This window comes from Nerophis ophidion, linkage group LG11 (genome assembly GCF_033978795.1).
Source record: "Nerophis ophidion isolate RoL-2023_Sa linkage group LG11, RoL_Noph_v1.0, whole genome shotgun sequence".
Classification (NCBI taxonomy): domain Eukaryota; kingdom Metazoa; phylum Chordata; class Actinopteri; order Syngnathiformes; family Syngnathidae; genus Nerophis; species Nerophis ophidion.
This window is the reverse complement of record NC_084621.1, coordinates 27561372-27578643: the sequence shown is the minus strand read 5'-3', so window position 1 is coordinate 27578643 and position 17272 is coordinate 27561372. Positions and strand designations below refer to the sequence as shown.

The window sequence follows — 17272 nt, the reverse complement described above, 5'->3', positions numbered from 1 at the left end:
AATATAGCTACAAATGAGGCATAATGATGCAATGTGTACATACAGATAGCCTAAATAGCATGTTAGCATTGATTAGCTTGCAGTCATGCCGTGACCAAATATGTCTGATTAGCACATAAGTCAATAACATCAACAAAACTCACCTTTGTGATTTTGTTGACTGTGTCATCTCTTCCGTAACATCGATATCGTCGGTAAAGTGTGCCGAACAAACGAGAGACTTTCGCATCTTTTGACCACTGATGCAACTTGAATCCGTCGATTGGTATGTTTGTTTGCCATTAAATGTGGGTGGAGGGAAAGGCTGGATGCAAATATAGCTACAAATGAGGCATAATGATGCAATATGTACATACAACTAGCCTAAATAGCATGTTAGCATCGATTAGCATGCCGTGACCATTGATATGTCTTATTAGCACACTCCACGTAAGTCAAGTTGAATCCGTCTCTGTTCGTGTTGTTACACCCTCCGACAACACACCGATGAGGCATGATGTCTCCGAGGTACGGAAAACAGTTGAAAAAACGGAAAATAACAGAGGTGATTTGACTTGTGTGTGTAATGTGTTTGAGAAAATGGCGGATTACTTCTTGTTGTGACGTCACGGGTGAAAGGTCATTGCTCCGACAGGCGAACAATTGAAAGGCGTTTCAATCGCCAGATTCACCCTTTTAGAGTTCGGAAATCGGTTAAAAAAACATATGGTCTTTTTTCTGCAACATCAAGGTAAATATTGATGCTTACATAGGTCTGGTGATAATGTTCCCCTTTAAAATAAGTATTTTCTCAGAAAACTAAACAAAATTGAGACCTTTTTTTCTCAATATGTTGAAAAATATTCTTAAACTAAGTAAATGCTAGTACCATTATCTTGACAAAATGATATGCGCTCGGCATTACATTTCTTGCATTTGCCCATTGATAACATTACATCATTGTGCCAACTGCGTGCTCTTTCTGTCAATTAGTGCGCAAGGAATATATATATATATATATATATATATATATATATATATATATATATATATATATATATATATGTGTATATATATATATATATATATATATATATATATAATATACATTTACAGCCCGGCCCCCAACCAATTTTTTTATTTTTTTATTTTGAAGAATGTATCTGAATGTGCATGAGCCATTTCTTTTCAAAATTGTTAGAAATACCACATCTTAAATTTTTAAATATTAACTGTCAGTTTGCTATACTGTGCCAACTGTACTACTATATGAGTTTGTGTTTCTCTTGTTTCATTAAAAATAAAACAGCAAAGTCCATATGGCTGTCATCTGTTTTTAATTATGAGACACATTTGTGTCAAAGTCATGATTTGTTTTGTTCATGCTTGAAATAAGTGAAGTGAAGTGAATTATATTTATATAGTGCTTTTCTCTAGTGACTCAAAGCGCTTTACATAGTGAAACCCAATATCTACTGTAAGTTACATTTAAACCAGTGTGGGTGGCACTTGGAGCAGGTGGGTAAAGTGTCTTGCCCAAGGACACAACGGCAGTGACTAGGATGGCGGAAGCGGGAATCGAACCTGCAACCCTCAAGTTGCTGGCACAGCCGCTATACCAACCGAGCTATGTAAGAAATTCTTACTTAAAAAAAATCAATCAATCAATCAATTAATCAATGTTTATTTGTATAGCCCTAAATCACAAGTGTCTCAAAGGGCTGCACAAGCCACAACGACATCCTCAAAAAGCAATTTTATACTTGTGAGTAGAGATGTCCGATAATATCGGACTGCCGGTATTATCGGCCGATAAATGTTAAATCAAAAATTATCCGTATCGGTTAAAAAAAAAAGTAAAATTTATGACTTTTTAAAACGCCGCTATACGGAGTGGTACACGGACATATGGAGAAGTACAGAGCGCCAATAAACCTTAACGGCATTGCCTTTATGTTCCGGCCCAATACAAAAAATCTACGGCTTTTTACATACACAACTCAATGCAAACCATACTTGGTCAACAGCCATACAGGTCACACTGAGGGTGGCCGTATAAACAACATTACTACTGTTACAAATATGCGCCACACTGTGAACCCACACCAAACAACAATGACAAAGCCATTTCGGGAGAACATCCGCACCGTAACACAACAAACACAACCGAACAAATACCCAGATGCCTTTGCAGCACTAACTCTTCTGGGGACGTTACAATATACATCCCCTGCTACCCCCATATCACCCTTATTTGAGGTATTCAATCTTACTTGGATATCAGTTTTTGCAGTGCAGGAAGCCAGCGCAGGTGAGCCAGTATAGGCGTAATATGATCAAACTTTCTTGTTCTTGTCAAAAGTCTAGCAGCCACATTTTGTACCAACTGTAATCTTCAGTCTCTTCCCGGTGGCCATAGATAATTCATTCGCACCAAATCCGGCCCGCGGGCCTTGACTTTGACACAGAGGCATGTATTTTTTATTTTTTTGTCAAGTACCTTATTGACGCAAAAAAGGGTGGAGTGCCATCTCCGGGTTGGGGAGGAGACCCTGCCCCAAGTGGAGAAGTTCAATTACCTTGGAGTCTTGTTCACGAGTAAGGGAAGAGTGGATCGTGAGGTCGACAGGCGGATCGGTGCGGTGTCTTCAGTAATGTGGACGTCGTATCGATCCGTTGTGGTGAAGAAGGAGCTGAGCCGGTAGGCAAAGCTCTCAATTTTTCGGTCGATCAACGTTCCCATCTTCACCTATGGTCATGAGCTTTGGGTCATGACCGGAAGGACAAGATCAAGGGTACAAGCGGCCGAAATGAATTTCCTCCGCCGGGTGGCGGGAATCTTCTTCAGAGATAGGGTGAGAAGCTCTGCCATCCGGTAGGAACTCAAAGTAAAGCCGCTGCTCCTCCACATCGAGAGGAGCCAGATGAGGTGGTTCGGGCATCTGGTCAGGATGCCACCCAAACGCCTCCCTAGGGAGGTGTTTAGGGCACGTCCAACCGGGAAGACCTAGGACACCTTGGGAAGACTATGTCTCCCGGGAAGAGCCGGACGAAGTGGCTGGGGAGAGGGAAGTCTGGGCTTCCCTGCTTAGGCTGCTGCCCCCGCGACCCGACCTCGGATAAGCGCAAGAAGATGGATGGATGGATTTATTGAGGCATATTATTTCCAGGCTTTGGCGGGGCGCCTAAAATGACGTGGCGCCGGTTTACACGCACATGTTTGAGCTCAGCGAAGGCAAAAAAGTTCATTTCTTCCTCCTCGGCGACCTCGGGTTTGCCTTTTCACAAGAGCCTGTCAAAGTGTGCGCACTTTGCCAACAGACTTTTTTTTTTTTGTAGAGAAACACATCGACATAGCAGCGAGGTTCCCACCTACACGGCTTTGTTCCTCCTTTTTGAAAAACACGCAGCGCCTCGGATCTTCTTGTACTCGCACCTCTGCACCCCGACACCCTCAATTCCCGATTCCTCTGTTTTTTTTTTTTTAAGTCGTTCTGATGGTTCTGGTCTCGCCTACTGTTCTCACAGCGGCGCAACAATGGTGTTAATCACATCCCGTTCTCTCCCAAAGTGCTCGACACGCCAACTTCCCGGCGTCGCCATCACGACACGGAGCCAGCCGAGGCTCCGGCGGGGCCCGCCGCATCTTTTATTCATGACGTCAGTGATGGATTCACGCCGTAGACTGCCAGTCTTCTGGCGGAGCATTTCGGGGTTAACGTGGCGGCAGAACTTGCGCGTCTCACCTCAGACGTATCACGCGCCGCTTTCCGGGATTGTTGTTTTTTTATTTTTAATCAAGATGCGCTAGAGGAGCCCTCCAAAGACGAGACTCCTGCGGCGTCTTTGTCTTGACTTAAAAAGCCCGGCGGTCCAATTAGCTGCAAGAATCCAGAAGCAAGTTCCCCCGTCACCCCTGGGAAATTTGCCAGCATTGAATGTGAGGCATTAGAGGAGACGAGCCACTTATGGAACGCTGAGTAGAATACATAAGAGCAAATATGGAGGCAGCTCAGTTGATGTCACTCCCCTGCTAATTCAGCTTCGTCAAAATTTTCGAGGTTTATTTTCGAGTGCCACTTCGAGAATAATGCAATGATTAGGAAGATCCGACACAAAGTGCTTAAATTAGATTAGATCAGGTAGCCCGTAAGGACCAGATGAGTCGCCCGCTGCCCTGTTCTAAAAATAGCTCAAACAGCAGCACTTTTAGCTCAAACAGCAGCACTTACCAGTGAGCTGCCCCTATTTTTTTTTACATTGTATTTATTTACTAGCAAGCTGGTCTCGCTTTACTCCACATTTTTAATTCTAAGAGAGACAAAACTTAAATAGAATTTGAAAATCCAAGAAAATATTTTAAAGACTTGGTCTTCACTTGTTTAAATAAATTCATTTATTTTTTTTACTTTGCTTCTTATAACTTTCAGAAAGACAATTTTAGAGAAAAAAATACAACCTTTTCAAACACATATACCTTTTTACCTTTTAAATTCCTTCCTCTTCTTTCCTGACAATTTAAATCAATGTTCAAGTATTTTTTTTTCATTGTAAAGAATAATAAATACATTTTGATTTCATTCTTCATTTTAGCTTCTGTTTTTTCGACGAAGAATATTTGTGAAATATTTCTTCAAACTTATTATGATTAATATTAAAAAATATTTTCTGGCAAATCTAGAAAATCTGTAGAATCAAATTTTTTAAATCTTATTTCAAAGTCTTTTGAATTTCTTTAAAAAAAATTGTTCTGGAAAATCTAGAAGAAATCATTGATTTGTCTTTGTTAGAAATATAGCTTGGTCCAATTTGTTATATATTCTAACAAAGTGCAGATTGGATTTTAACCTATTTAAAACATGTCATCAAAATTCTAAAATTTATCTTAACTAGGAAATATTACTAATGATGTTCCATAAATTCTTTTTTTATTTTTTTTTCAAAAAGATTCGAATTAGCTAATTTTTCTATTCATTTTTTTTCGGTTGAATTTTGAATTTTAAGGAGTCAAAATTGAAGATAAACTATGTTTCTAAATTTTATTTTCATTTTTTTTGTGTTTTCTCCTTTTTTAAACCGTTCAATTAAGTGTTTTTCTTCATCATTTATTCTCTACAAAAAGCCTTCAGTAAAAAAATGTACGACGGAATGACAGACAGAAATACCCATTTTTTTAATATCTATAGATGTATTTATTAACATTAAATTGAGCAACTTGGCTATTTCTGGAAATGTATTTAAGTGTGTATCAAACTGGTAGCCCTTTGCATAAATCAGTACCCAAGAAGTAGCTCTTGGTTTCAAAAAGGTTGGTGACCCCTGGATTAGATAGTATTTTATTTATTCATTCAGGAAAGTTCTTTCAAGAAAATTAACATTTTCAGCACAATCCCATTCAGGATCAGACAAACATTACAGGGAGACAGAACAGGATCGCTGACGGGTCTGCCGGCTTCAAAAAAGGTGAGATACAGGTAAACAAGTGTTTAATAAAATAATAATAAAATAAAATAAAATACTCTAAGCCTGAGCCCTGGCGAGGGGGTCCAGACTGAGGCCAAGGGAAAAAAACAACAACTCAAAGCCATAGTACACATCCCTCTCACATGTGTGTAAGAGGGAAACATTGTATAAGTTGTTCTTTTTCGGCGCACATCCAAACCCTATTGACCTTGTCACTTCTCTCGTTTCAGCCGTGCACCAAGAGCAAGAGCCGGGGGCGCCTGGCGTACACGCTGCGCTCGCCCAGCGTGGGAAGGCTTTGTCCGAACAGCAGCGAGGAGGAGCCCTGCGGCCTCAACCTCAACTGCTTCAACTACTTCTACAACATCACGGGTACGACAAGAACAACATGGGGCTGTCGCTGGGGCAGGGAATCACACATGTAGCTCTTTGCTATCGCTCATTGATGACAGGGCATTTGTACCCAAGTATTATTGTGGCAGAATTACAAACCCCGTTTCCATATGAGTTGGGAAATTCTGTTAGATGTAAATATAAACGGAATACAATGATTTGCAAATCATTTTCAACCCATATTCAGTTGAATATGCTACAAAGACAACATATTTGATGTTCAAACTGAAAACATTTTTTTTTTGGCAAATAATCATTAACTTTAGAATTTGATGCCAGCAACACGTGACAAAGAAGTTGGGAAAGGTGGAAATAAATACTGATAAAGTTGAGGAATGCTCACCAAACACTTATTTGGAACATCCCACAGGTGTGCAGGCTAATTGGGAACAGGTGGGTGCAATGATTGGGTTTAAAAACAGCTTCCCAAAAAATGCTCAGTCTTTCACAAAAAAAGATGAGGCGAGGTACACCCCTTTGTCCACAACTGCATGAGCAAATAAGCAAAAAGTTTACGAACAACGTTTCTCAAGGTGCAATTGCAAGAAATTTAGGGATTTCTACATCTACGGTCCATAATGTCATCAAAAGGTTTAGAGAATCTGGAGAAATCACTCCACGTGAGCGGAATGGCCGGAAACCAATATTGAATGACGTGACCTTCGATCCCCCAGACGGCACTGTGTCAAAAACCGACATCAAACTCTAAAGGATATCACCACATGGGATCAGGAACACTTCAGAAAACCACTGTCACTAAATACAGTTTGTCGCTCCATCTGTAAGTGCAAGTTAAAGCTCTACTATGCAAAGCGAAAGCCATTTATCAACAACATCCAGAAACGCCGCCGGCTTCTCTGGGCCCGAGATCATTAAAGATAGACTGATGCAAAGTGGAAAAGTGTTCTGTGGTCTGACGAGTCCACATTTCAAATTTTTGGGGGAAATATTTGACATTGTGTCAAGTACTGAGTAACTGATGAGTAACCTCATTACGGCAACAAATAATGCACAAAAACATAAAAATAACAATAAGCAAATTCAGAGCCAGGAATATCTATTAAGCAACTAAAACAATAATATATATTAAATAATAATACAAAAAAAAAAAAGGCAAATTGAGCCACAATAACTTAACAGCACCATAGGCTCAGTAAGCATTGATTGATTGATTGATTTAAACTTGTAATAGTAGATTGCACAGTGCTGTACATATTCTGTACAATTGACCACTAAATGGTAACACCCCAATAAGTTTTTCAACGTCAATCAAAAATTTAATAAATGACCAAGTCAAGGTGACCTACCTCATATATACATATACATACACACACATATCATATATGTTATTAATATGTCCAGGGTGTACCCCGCCTTCCGCTCGATTGTAGCTGAGATAGGTGCCAGCGCCCCTCGCGACTTCAAAATGGAATACGCGGTAGGAACTGTGTATATATATATATATATCTATCTATATATACATATATAGATATATATATCTATATTTATATACAGTATATAGATATATATATATATATATATATATACAGTATAAAATTTATTTATTTTGCCGTTTTTGTTTACATGTTAAAGGTGTTTTAATGAATATATATGCATGTTTAACACATAGATTCCTATCTTTCATGAAGACAAGAATATAAGTTGGTGTATTACCTGATTCTGATGACTTGCATTGATTGGAATCAGACAGTATTGCTGATAATGTCCACGTTTTCAAATGGAGGAGAAAAAAAAAGTCCCTCCTTTCTGTCTAATACCACATGAAAGTCGTTGGTTTTTGGCATCTTATTTGTCCAGCTTTTATATTCGTTTTTATACACTTTACAAGAAATACATTGGCGGCAAACTCCGTAGCTTGCTCGCTTGTTTGCGCCGGCTTTCGGAGACTCTTATTTTGTTAGCGCAGGGGCGATAGAGCGGCACTTTTATTGTGAAGACAGGAACTGTGCGATCAGACTTTAGGCTTTTGACGGGAAGTACGGTTGAAATAAAAAGTGTCTTTTTTCCTTTACACTTTTGATTGATTGATTGAATTTTTTATCAGTAGATTGCACAGTACAGTACATATTCCGTACAATTGACCACTAAATGGTAACACCCCAATATGTTTTTCAACTTTTTTAAATCGGATTCGACGTGTGACGGTCACGTCACCGCCAGGCTCTGTTTGATTGGTCTAACGTCACCAGTGACTGTATGTGATTGGTGAAACGCAGGCATGCGTAGATCCTACTTTGAAAAACCAGAACAAATATTGATAGATCGATTAAAAAAAGTAGCGAGTAACGAGCTGAATGTACATGAATGGAGTGGAGTAAAAGTAGCGTTTCTTCTCTATAAATATACTCAAGTAAAAGTATGTTGCATAAAAACTACTCTTAGAAGTACAATTTATCCCAAAAGTTACTCAAGTAGATGTAACGGAGTAAATGCAGCACGTTATTACCCACCTCTGAGTGGGCGTGGGGTGACAACTATTTGACCCATAGATGGGGCAGTGGTTGGCGGATGCCAGGGCGTGTCCACACACCGGTGGGCCTGCACACCTTGCCTCTGGGGCCCACTGCTGCTCCGAGATCCCCTACAGTTTAGCCTGGTACCGCGAGGTCCCAGTTACCGTGTGTGGCCGCGAGGACGCACTGTAGGAGTCTTGGTGGTGGAAAGGCTGTGTACCGGCAAGAGGAGGCTTACGCGCTCGGCTCCTCTTTTCACCCCCCGTAAGGAGGGCTAGCCGGTGGCAGTAGCTGAAAGCAGACAGTAGCAGGCAGAAGCAACATGCAAAATGCAACATGCGCTAACTACAAGCACTTCTACGCACTGCTATTGCACTGACGCATCACACACACCCTGTTTTACAAACAACACACAATACGACTCCTTTAATGCGCCCTTTAATGCAGTTTGTATATGAAAAAAGATGCAAAAACTTGACCATTCATCGGCAGTGCGCCTTATAATCCGGTGCGCCCTATGGCCTGGAAAATACGGTAGTTTTTGTCTCTTAATAAATTTGACAAAAATTCTACAAAAAAAGTAAGAAAAAAAAATATTTTTCACACTGTCATTATGTGTTGAATTTTTGGGAAAAAAATAAAATGTATTCCATTTTAGAAAAAGTCTGTAACATAAAAAAAATTGCAAAAATTGAAGCGCTGTGTTTCAGATTCCTGCCGAAGGAGAATAACAGTCTGTAGCATGGCGTAGAAAAGAGTGGCAAAATTTGCAAGCATGAAAACTAGGGGTGTGGGAAAAAATCGATTCGAATATGAATCGCGATTTTCACGTTGTGCAATTCAGAATCGATTCTCTTTTTTTTTTAAATCGACTAAAAAAAATATATATATTTTTTTTTTTTTTCATGAATTCAACAAACCACTACACAGTAATACCATAACAATGCAATCCAATTCCAAAACCAAACCTGACCCAGCAACACTCAGAACTGCAATAAACAGAGCAATTGAGAGGAGACACAAACACGACACAGAACAAACCAGAAATAGTGAAACAAAAATGAATATTATCAACAACAGTATCAATATGAGTTATAATTTCATCATAGCAGTGATTAAAAATCCCTCATTGACATTATCATTAGACATTTATAAAAATAATAAAAAAAGAACAATAGTGTCACAGTGGCTTACACTTGCATCGCATCTCATAAGCTTGACAACACACACAGTGTCCAATGTTTTCACAAAGATAAAATAAGTCATATTTTTGGTTCGTTTAATAGTTAAAACAAATTCCCATTATTGCAATCAATTGATAAAACATTGTCCTTTACAATTATAAAAGCTTTTTAAAAAAAATCTACTACTCTGCTAGCATGTCAGCAGACTGGGGTAGATCTTGCTGAAATCCTATGTATTGAATCAATACAGAATCGTTTTGGATCGGAAAAATATTGTTTTTGAATCGAGACTCGCGTTGAATCGAAAAAATCAATATATAATCGAATCGCGACCCCAAGAATCGATATTGAATCGAATCGTGGGACACCCAAAGATTCGCAGCCATAATGAAAACCCTTCCGCACATGCCTGACTTCTCTGTGTGTGCGGACTTCGTTTGCGCCCGCGTTGTATTCCTGACTTTTATACGTGTGCGGCATTTTTCCCTTTTGGCTATCAGAAGCCGGCCTTGAAAACACGGCACAGCAACTCCCCTCCTTCCTGATTGGTCACTTCAAACGTCTATCAGAGCAAACTGTTACCTCTAAAAGGGTCATAATACGATTTGTTTCTACATTTAAAACCTTTTCTTGTGGTCTACATAACATGTGATGGTATTCTTGACTATTATTCTGCATTGATTATGTTTTTACAGGCCGTCTTCAAGCCGCTTTCTCGCCGTCTCTTCAGAATGCGCCGTTTTGTGGGCGGTCTTATTTACGTGCCTCCACTTTGACAGCATCTTCTCCCTGTCAGCCATGTTTTTATTTTTAGCACTTCAATATGGATTCTACTGACCGTTATAACTCAGAACTATTAGCTGCTTGGTATTAGAAATCGCAAGATCGGAGAATGCATGTGCATGTACGAACCAGTCTGCCCCACAACTAGAGGATAGAGAACAAAATTGAACAAAACGAGATTGACTAGAGCGTCAGACTACAATGGTGGACCCACGCAAAGACTTTTGGGTACATTTCTACCATATATAGATAATCTGCCTAAGTTATCAAAGCGGAAAAAAGGTCACCAAACGGGTAGTTTAGTGGAAGAAGGGCAAGATTGTTTTATAAATATCGCCGCCATGCGTCCATGGTTTGATTTCAAATTTTTCAGACTTTGGCAGATACACAAAATGAGGTACCAATAGGTAAGAAAAGTTGGTTCTATAAACTGTCTGTCCCTTCTGTTGGCGTCGGGAATATATAGACGTAGTGTCATTTAAAGGCCTACTGAAACCCACTACTACCGACCACGCAGTCTGATAGTTTATATATCAATGATTAAATATTAACATTGCAACACATGCCAATACGGCCTTTTTAGTTTACTAAATTGCAATTTTAAATTTCCCGGGAGTTTTTTGTTGAAAACGTCGCGGAATGATGACGTGTACGCGGGACGTCACGGACTGTTAGGGAATATTAGCGCTGCGCACACACACAGCTAAAAGTCGTCTGCTTTAACCGCACAATTACACAGTATTTTGGACATCTATGTTGCTGAATCTTTTGCAATTTGTTCAATTAATAATGGAGAAATCAAAGTAGAAAGATGGAGGTGGGAAGCTTTAGCCTTTAGCCACACAAACACATGGTGATTCATTGTTTAAAATTCCCGGAGGTTAAGCTTTCCTATGGATCAGAGCGGTCAAGCAAATATGGATCCCGACCAAATGTCAACCAGCAGTTTTCGGTCAGAAAATTGTGGTAAAAAGTCGCCACTTACCGGAGATCAGCTGAGCTTGTGCCGTCCATACAGCTGCCGTCGACTTCCATCAGACACTGGCCTCAATACACCCGTGGACAAACCCCTCCGACTATCAGGTACTATTAAACTCACTAAAACACTAGCAACACAATAGAAAGATAAGGGATTTCCCAGAATTATCCTAGTAAATGTGTCTAAAAACATCTGAATCCGTCCTAATGCAATCACAATTTTTTTTTAACCTGATTTTTTTTTTTTTTTTCTAGTCCGTCGCTATCAATATCCTAAAACACAAATCTTTCATCCTTGCTCAAATTAACGGGGAAATTGCTGTTTTCTCGGTCCGAATAGCTCTTTTTGTTGGAGGCTCCAATTAAAAACTATGTGAGGAGCCATCAACGGTAAAGGCGGGGCTTTTCTATTAGCGACTAAAAGTTGCGAACTTTATCGTCGATGTTTTCTACTAAATCCTTTCAGCAAAAATATGGCAATATCGCGACACATAGAATGGACCTGCTATCCCTGTTTAAATAAGAAAATCTCATTTCAGTAGGCCTTTATCATACTGTACATGTTGTACATAACACCCTATTAAACAATGCAATTTCTTATGAGGTCATGTCAAAAGTGAAACATTTTAAAAACGACTTTTCACAACTTGATTTAGTTAAAAATTATTCAATTCGACGAACAACATTTTTTTCATGATATACTTTGTGCTCCCGAGTTAATTGCAATGGTGCATCATACAATTGGCTCGGAACGTATTAGACCTCTTTAAAATGATCCCTCTTTGTTTCATTGCGACCATTTGCTAAATTCAAAAGTTTTTTTTTTTTTTTTATTAAAGTACACTCTACTTCCCATCTGGACAGAAAAAAACAAAAATGAAGAATTTCTTGCGAATTCATTGAAAATAAAAAACTCAAATACAAGTACAGTTATACGCTTTTAGAGAACATAATGTCATGGCTGTCTTGAGTTTCCAATAGTTTCTACAACTCTTATTTTTATGTGATAGAGTGATTCGAGCAAATACTTGTTTGTCACAAAAAAACATTCATGAAGTTTGGTTCTTTTATGAATTTATTATGGGTCTACTGAAAATGTTAGCAAATCTGCTGGGTCAAAAGTATACATACAGTAATGTTAATACAAACCCTGTTTCCATATGAGTTGGGAAATTGTGTTCGATGTAAATACAAACTGAATACAATGATTTGCAAATCATTTTCAACCCATATTCAGTTGAATATGCTACAAAGACAAGATATTTGGTGTTCAAACTCATAAACTTTTTTTTTTTTTTTGCAAATAATAATTAACTTAAATTTTCATGGCTGCAACCCGTGCCAAAGTAGTTGGGAAAGGGCATGTTCACCACTGTGTTACATCACCTTTTCTTTTAACAACACTCAATAAACGTTTGGGAACTGAGGAAACTAATTGTTGAAGCTTTAAAAGTGGAATTCTTTTCCATTCTTGTTTCATGTAGAGCTTCAGTCGTTCAACAGTCCGGGGTCGCCGCTGTCGTATTTTACGCTTCATAATGCGCCACACATTTTCGATGGGAGACAGGTCTGCACTGCAGGCGGGCCAGGAAAGTACCCGCATTCTTTTTTTACAAAGCCACACTGTTGTAACATGTGGCTTGGCTTTGTCTTGCTGAAATAAGCAGGGGCGTCCATGATAACGTTGCTTGGATGAAAACATATGTTGTTCGAAAACCTGTTTGTACCTTTCAGCATTAATGGTGCCTTCACAGATGTGTAAGTTAGTCATGCCTTGGGCACTAATGGACCCCCATACCATCACAGATGCTGGCTTTTTAACTTTGCGCCTATAACAATCCAGATGGTTATTTTCCTCTTTGTTCCGGAGGACACCACGTCCACAGTTTCCAAAGAGAATTTGAAATGTGGACTTGTCAGGCCACAGTACACTTTTCCACTTTGCATCAGTCCATCTTAAATGAGCTTAGGCCCAGCAAAGCGGGCGACGTTTCTGGGTGTTGTTGATACATGGGTTTGGCTTTGCATAGTAGAGTTTTAACTTGCACTTACAGATGTAGCGACCAACTGTAATTACTGACAGTGGTTTTATGAAGTGTTCCTGAGCCCATGTGGTGATATCCTTTACTCACTGATGTCGGTTTTGATGCAGTACCACCTGAGGGATCAAAGGTCTGTAATAACATCCCTTACATGAAGTGATTTTTCCAGATTCTCTGAACTTTTTGATGATTTTACGGACGTTTGATGGTAAAATCCCTAAATTCCTTGCACTCACTCGTTAAGAAATGTTGTTCTAAAACTGTTCGAAAATTTGCTTACAAATTGGTGACCCTCACCCCATCCTTGTTTGTGAATTACTTAGCATTTCATAGAAGCAGCTTTTATACCCAATCATGGCACCCACTTGTTCCCAATTAGCCTGCACACCCGTGGGATGTTCTAAATAAGTGTTTGACGAGCATTCCTCAACTATATCAGTATTTATTGCCACCTTTCCTTGATTTTTTGTCACATGTTGCTGGCAACAAATTCTAAAGTCAATGATTATTAGCAAAGATATGTTGTCGTTGTAGCATATTCCATTGAATATGGGTTGAAAATGATTTACAAATCATTGTATTCCGTTTATATTTACATCTAACACAATTTCCCAACTCATATGGAAACGGGGTTTGTATTTGGTTACATGATAAGTTGATTGGCAACACTAAATTGGCCCTAGTGTGTAAATTTGAGTGTGAATGTTGTCTGTCCATCTGTGTTGGCCATGCGATGAGGTGGCGACTTGTCTGGGGTGTACTCTGCCTTCCGCCCGATTGTAGCTGAGATAGGCACCAGCGCTCCCCGCGACCCCAAAGGGGAATAAGAGCTAGAAAATGGATGGGTGGATGTCCCTCGGCAAGTTTCACTGTAATTAGGCGCTTTTGGTAGCCATCCACAAGCTTCTGGTTGAATTTTTGACCACTCCTCTTGACAAAATTGGTGCTGTTCAGCTAAATTTGTTGGTTTTCTGACATGGACTTGTTTCTTCAATCCAATCCACTTTATTTATATAGCACATTTAAACAACAATAATGTTTCCAAAGTGCTACACAGCCATGTTAAAAACAATATTAAAAACAATATTATACTCCACCAATGACTGAATAAAAACAAAAAATAAAATAAATATAAAACCAATATGAAAACAATATAAAAATAAATAAGATTAAAAACTATTTTAAAGGGTAAAAGCAATTAAAACAGTACAATAGAAATCAAAATGTATAAAAAAAACACAGAGGACAACAGAGGACAGCGGACCACACAACTCACGTGGTGTTAAAAGCCAAAGAATAAAAGTGGGTCTTAAGACGAGACTTAAAACACTTCTTCAGCATTGTCCCCACGTTAAAGTCAGGACTTTGGGAAGGCCATTCTAAAACCTTAATTCTAGCCTGATTTAACCATTCCTTTGCCACCTTTGACGTGTGTTTGGGGTCATTGTCCTGTTGGACAATAGGAGACGCAAATATTCTCTAGAATGACTACCGGCAGTCACCCAGATAATAAGTATTAGGGCGTGCTATGAAGTCATTGACTTTGTCGCCCTCTACAGCATGTACGATCTGCTGTCAGTCCAGCAACATGTTGTGTGTGGCTTCCGCAGCAACACGCACACGACTGCAAGGCATACTGGGTGACACAGAGTACACTAATGGGTGTGATATAAACAATGTTAACACTCTTAGTAAAATGCGCCACGCTGTGAAGCCACACCAAACAAGATTGACGAACACATTTCGGGAGGACATCCTCCCAGTAACACAACATAAATGCAACACAACAAATACCCAGAATCCGTTGTATCCATGACACTTTGACTATTTTATACAGCCCGCTAGCAGCAATCCCCGACACCCCCCACCCCGTGCGTCTGTAAGGTGGGCGGGGTTGGGGGCGCGGGAGTGTAAAATATATTTAGGAATTGTCACAGATACAAAGGATTCTGGGTATTTGTTGTGTTGCAATTATGTTGTGTTACTGTGAGGATGTTCTCCCGAAATGTGTTTGTCAGTCTTGTTTGGTGTGGCTTCACAGCGTGGCGCATATTAGTAAGTGTTAAAGTTGTTTATATCACAACCATCAGTGTACTCTGTGTCACCCAGTATGCCTTTCAATCTTGTACGTGTGATTGCGGAAGCTGCACACATGTTGCCAGACTAACAATCGGTGTGTACATGTTGTTGAAGGTGTCAAAGGCAATGGCTTCAGAGCACGCCCATATCCTTGTCACCAGGATGAACGCCAATTGGATAATCGCGAGAACTTTTGCGGCTCCAATTGTCTTCGTTACTCTGTGAAACGGGTTTAGACAGCTCTGTGAGTGGTGAAGGTGGTCGACCTCTGATGTATTTCAGCGGGCGGGTGGCGGGCGGGTGCGTTTCTGATAAAATGTTGGTTCGGGTGGACGGCGGGTGGATGACGACTTTGGTGACGCGGTTGCGGATGATATAATTGCCTATCCGCGCATCTCTAGTCGACACATAGAATCATCATACTGCTGTGATTATATGCATCAAATGTTCATTCAAGACTAAGGCAAAATATCGAGAAATATATCGTGTATAGAGAAATGGCCTAAAAATATCGAGATATTAAAAAAAAGCCATATCGCCCAGCCCTACTGCAAACTGTCACATTTCCTTCAACAACAAAGACGTCTTTTTCAAATTGTGCAAAATGAAAAACGGAGTGGTCATGTCGCTGTCTGAGACGAGATATATCTCTAAGATGCTGCCGGCTCATTCCAGCCAAACGTACTATTGAACCAGCCCAACGTTTGTTGACGTCGAGACCATCCCAGCTGCACCCTTACATCTCCTTTCCCGTCTCATGTCTCCTCCCTTTTGGTCCCCAGAGTGTCGCCTTGCGTCTCAGCGTGAGGAACCACACTTCTTGTTGTGTTGTCGCTTTTTTGCGTGGCTCCACGAATCAGCTCTCCGCAGCTAAAAACAGACGCCTAAAAACAGTCTTTGTATATTTCTCTGCGCCAACGTCGGCCTCCCCGACGTTTTTATTTTTTGCGGCGCAGCGGGCTCACTGCGGTTTTTAAAAGTGCCGGCTCCCCCACGTTGTGTCATTTTGTCTCATGCAGACACCGGTTGAGGCTTTTCTTTAAGAGAAAAAGATTGTGTTGCTTTTTTCAGAGAGTGAATCGCAAGCTTTGCAACAACAACATGAATGCATTCACATGTATTTATTTTCTATCAAACATGACAGTGTGATAGAGGTTTAACCACAATTGCATCTTGCTGGACTTTATTTTCATTTAATACAGAGTAGGTTTTTTTTTTACAAAACCCAAAGCCAGTGAAGTTGGCACGTTGTGTAATTCGTAAATAAAAAAAGAATACAATGATTTGCTAATCCTTTTCAACTTATATTCAATTGAATAGACTGCAAAAAAAAAGATATTTAATGTTCGAACTGAGAAACTTATTTCATTTATTTTTTTGCAAATAATCCTTAACTTCACAACACATTGCAAAAAAGTTGGCATAGGGGCATTTTTACCACTGTGTTACATGGCCTTTCCTTTTAACAACACTCAGTAAACTTTTGGGGACTGAGGAGACCAATTTTTTCAACTTTTCTGGTGGAATTCTTTCCCATTCTTGCGTGATGTACAGCTTAAGTTCAACAATCTTCAACAATCTTCGGGGTCTTCGTTGTGGTACTTTAGGCTTCATAATGCACCACACATTTTCAATGGGAGACAGGTCTGGACTACAGGCAGGCCAGTCTAGTACCCGCACATCTGTTGTAACACGTGGCTTGGCATTGTCTTGCTAAAATAAGCAGGAGCGTCCATGATAACGTTGCTTGGATGGCAGCAAATGTTGCTCCAAAACCTGTATGTACCTGTCAGCATTAATTGTGCCTTCACAGATGTGTAAGTTACCCATGGTTTGGGCACTAATACACCCACCATACCATCACGGATGCTGGCTTTTGAACTTTGCGCCTATAACA

At 39.8% G+C, this 17272-nt stretch overlaps 1 protein-coding gene across 1 annotated transcript in view; it reads left to right on the top strand.

The window, feature by feature from the left end:
* Positions 1 to 17272, top strand: part of thsd7ab (thrombospondin, type I, domain containing 7Ab) — a 351090-nt gene that overhangs the window by 260814 nt on the left and 73004 nt on the right. The window contains exon 21 of the mRNA XM_061916619.1: positions 5673 to 5814. Within this exon, the coding sequence (XP_061772603.1) occupies positions 5673 to 5814 (142 nt within the window). The remainder of the gene's footprint in view (positions 1 to 5672; positions 5815 to 17272) is intronic.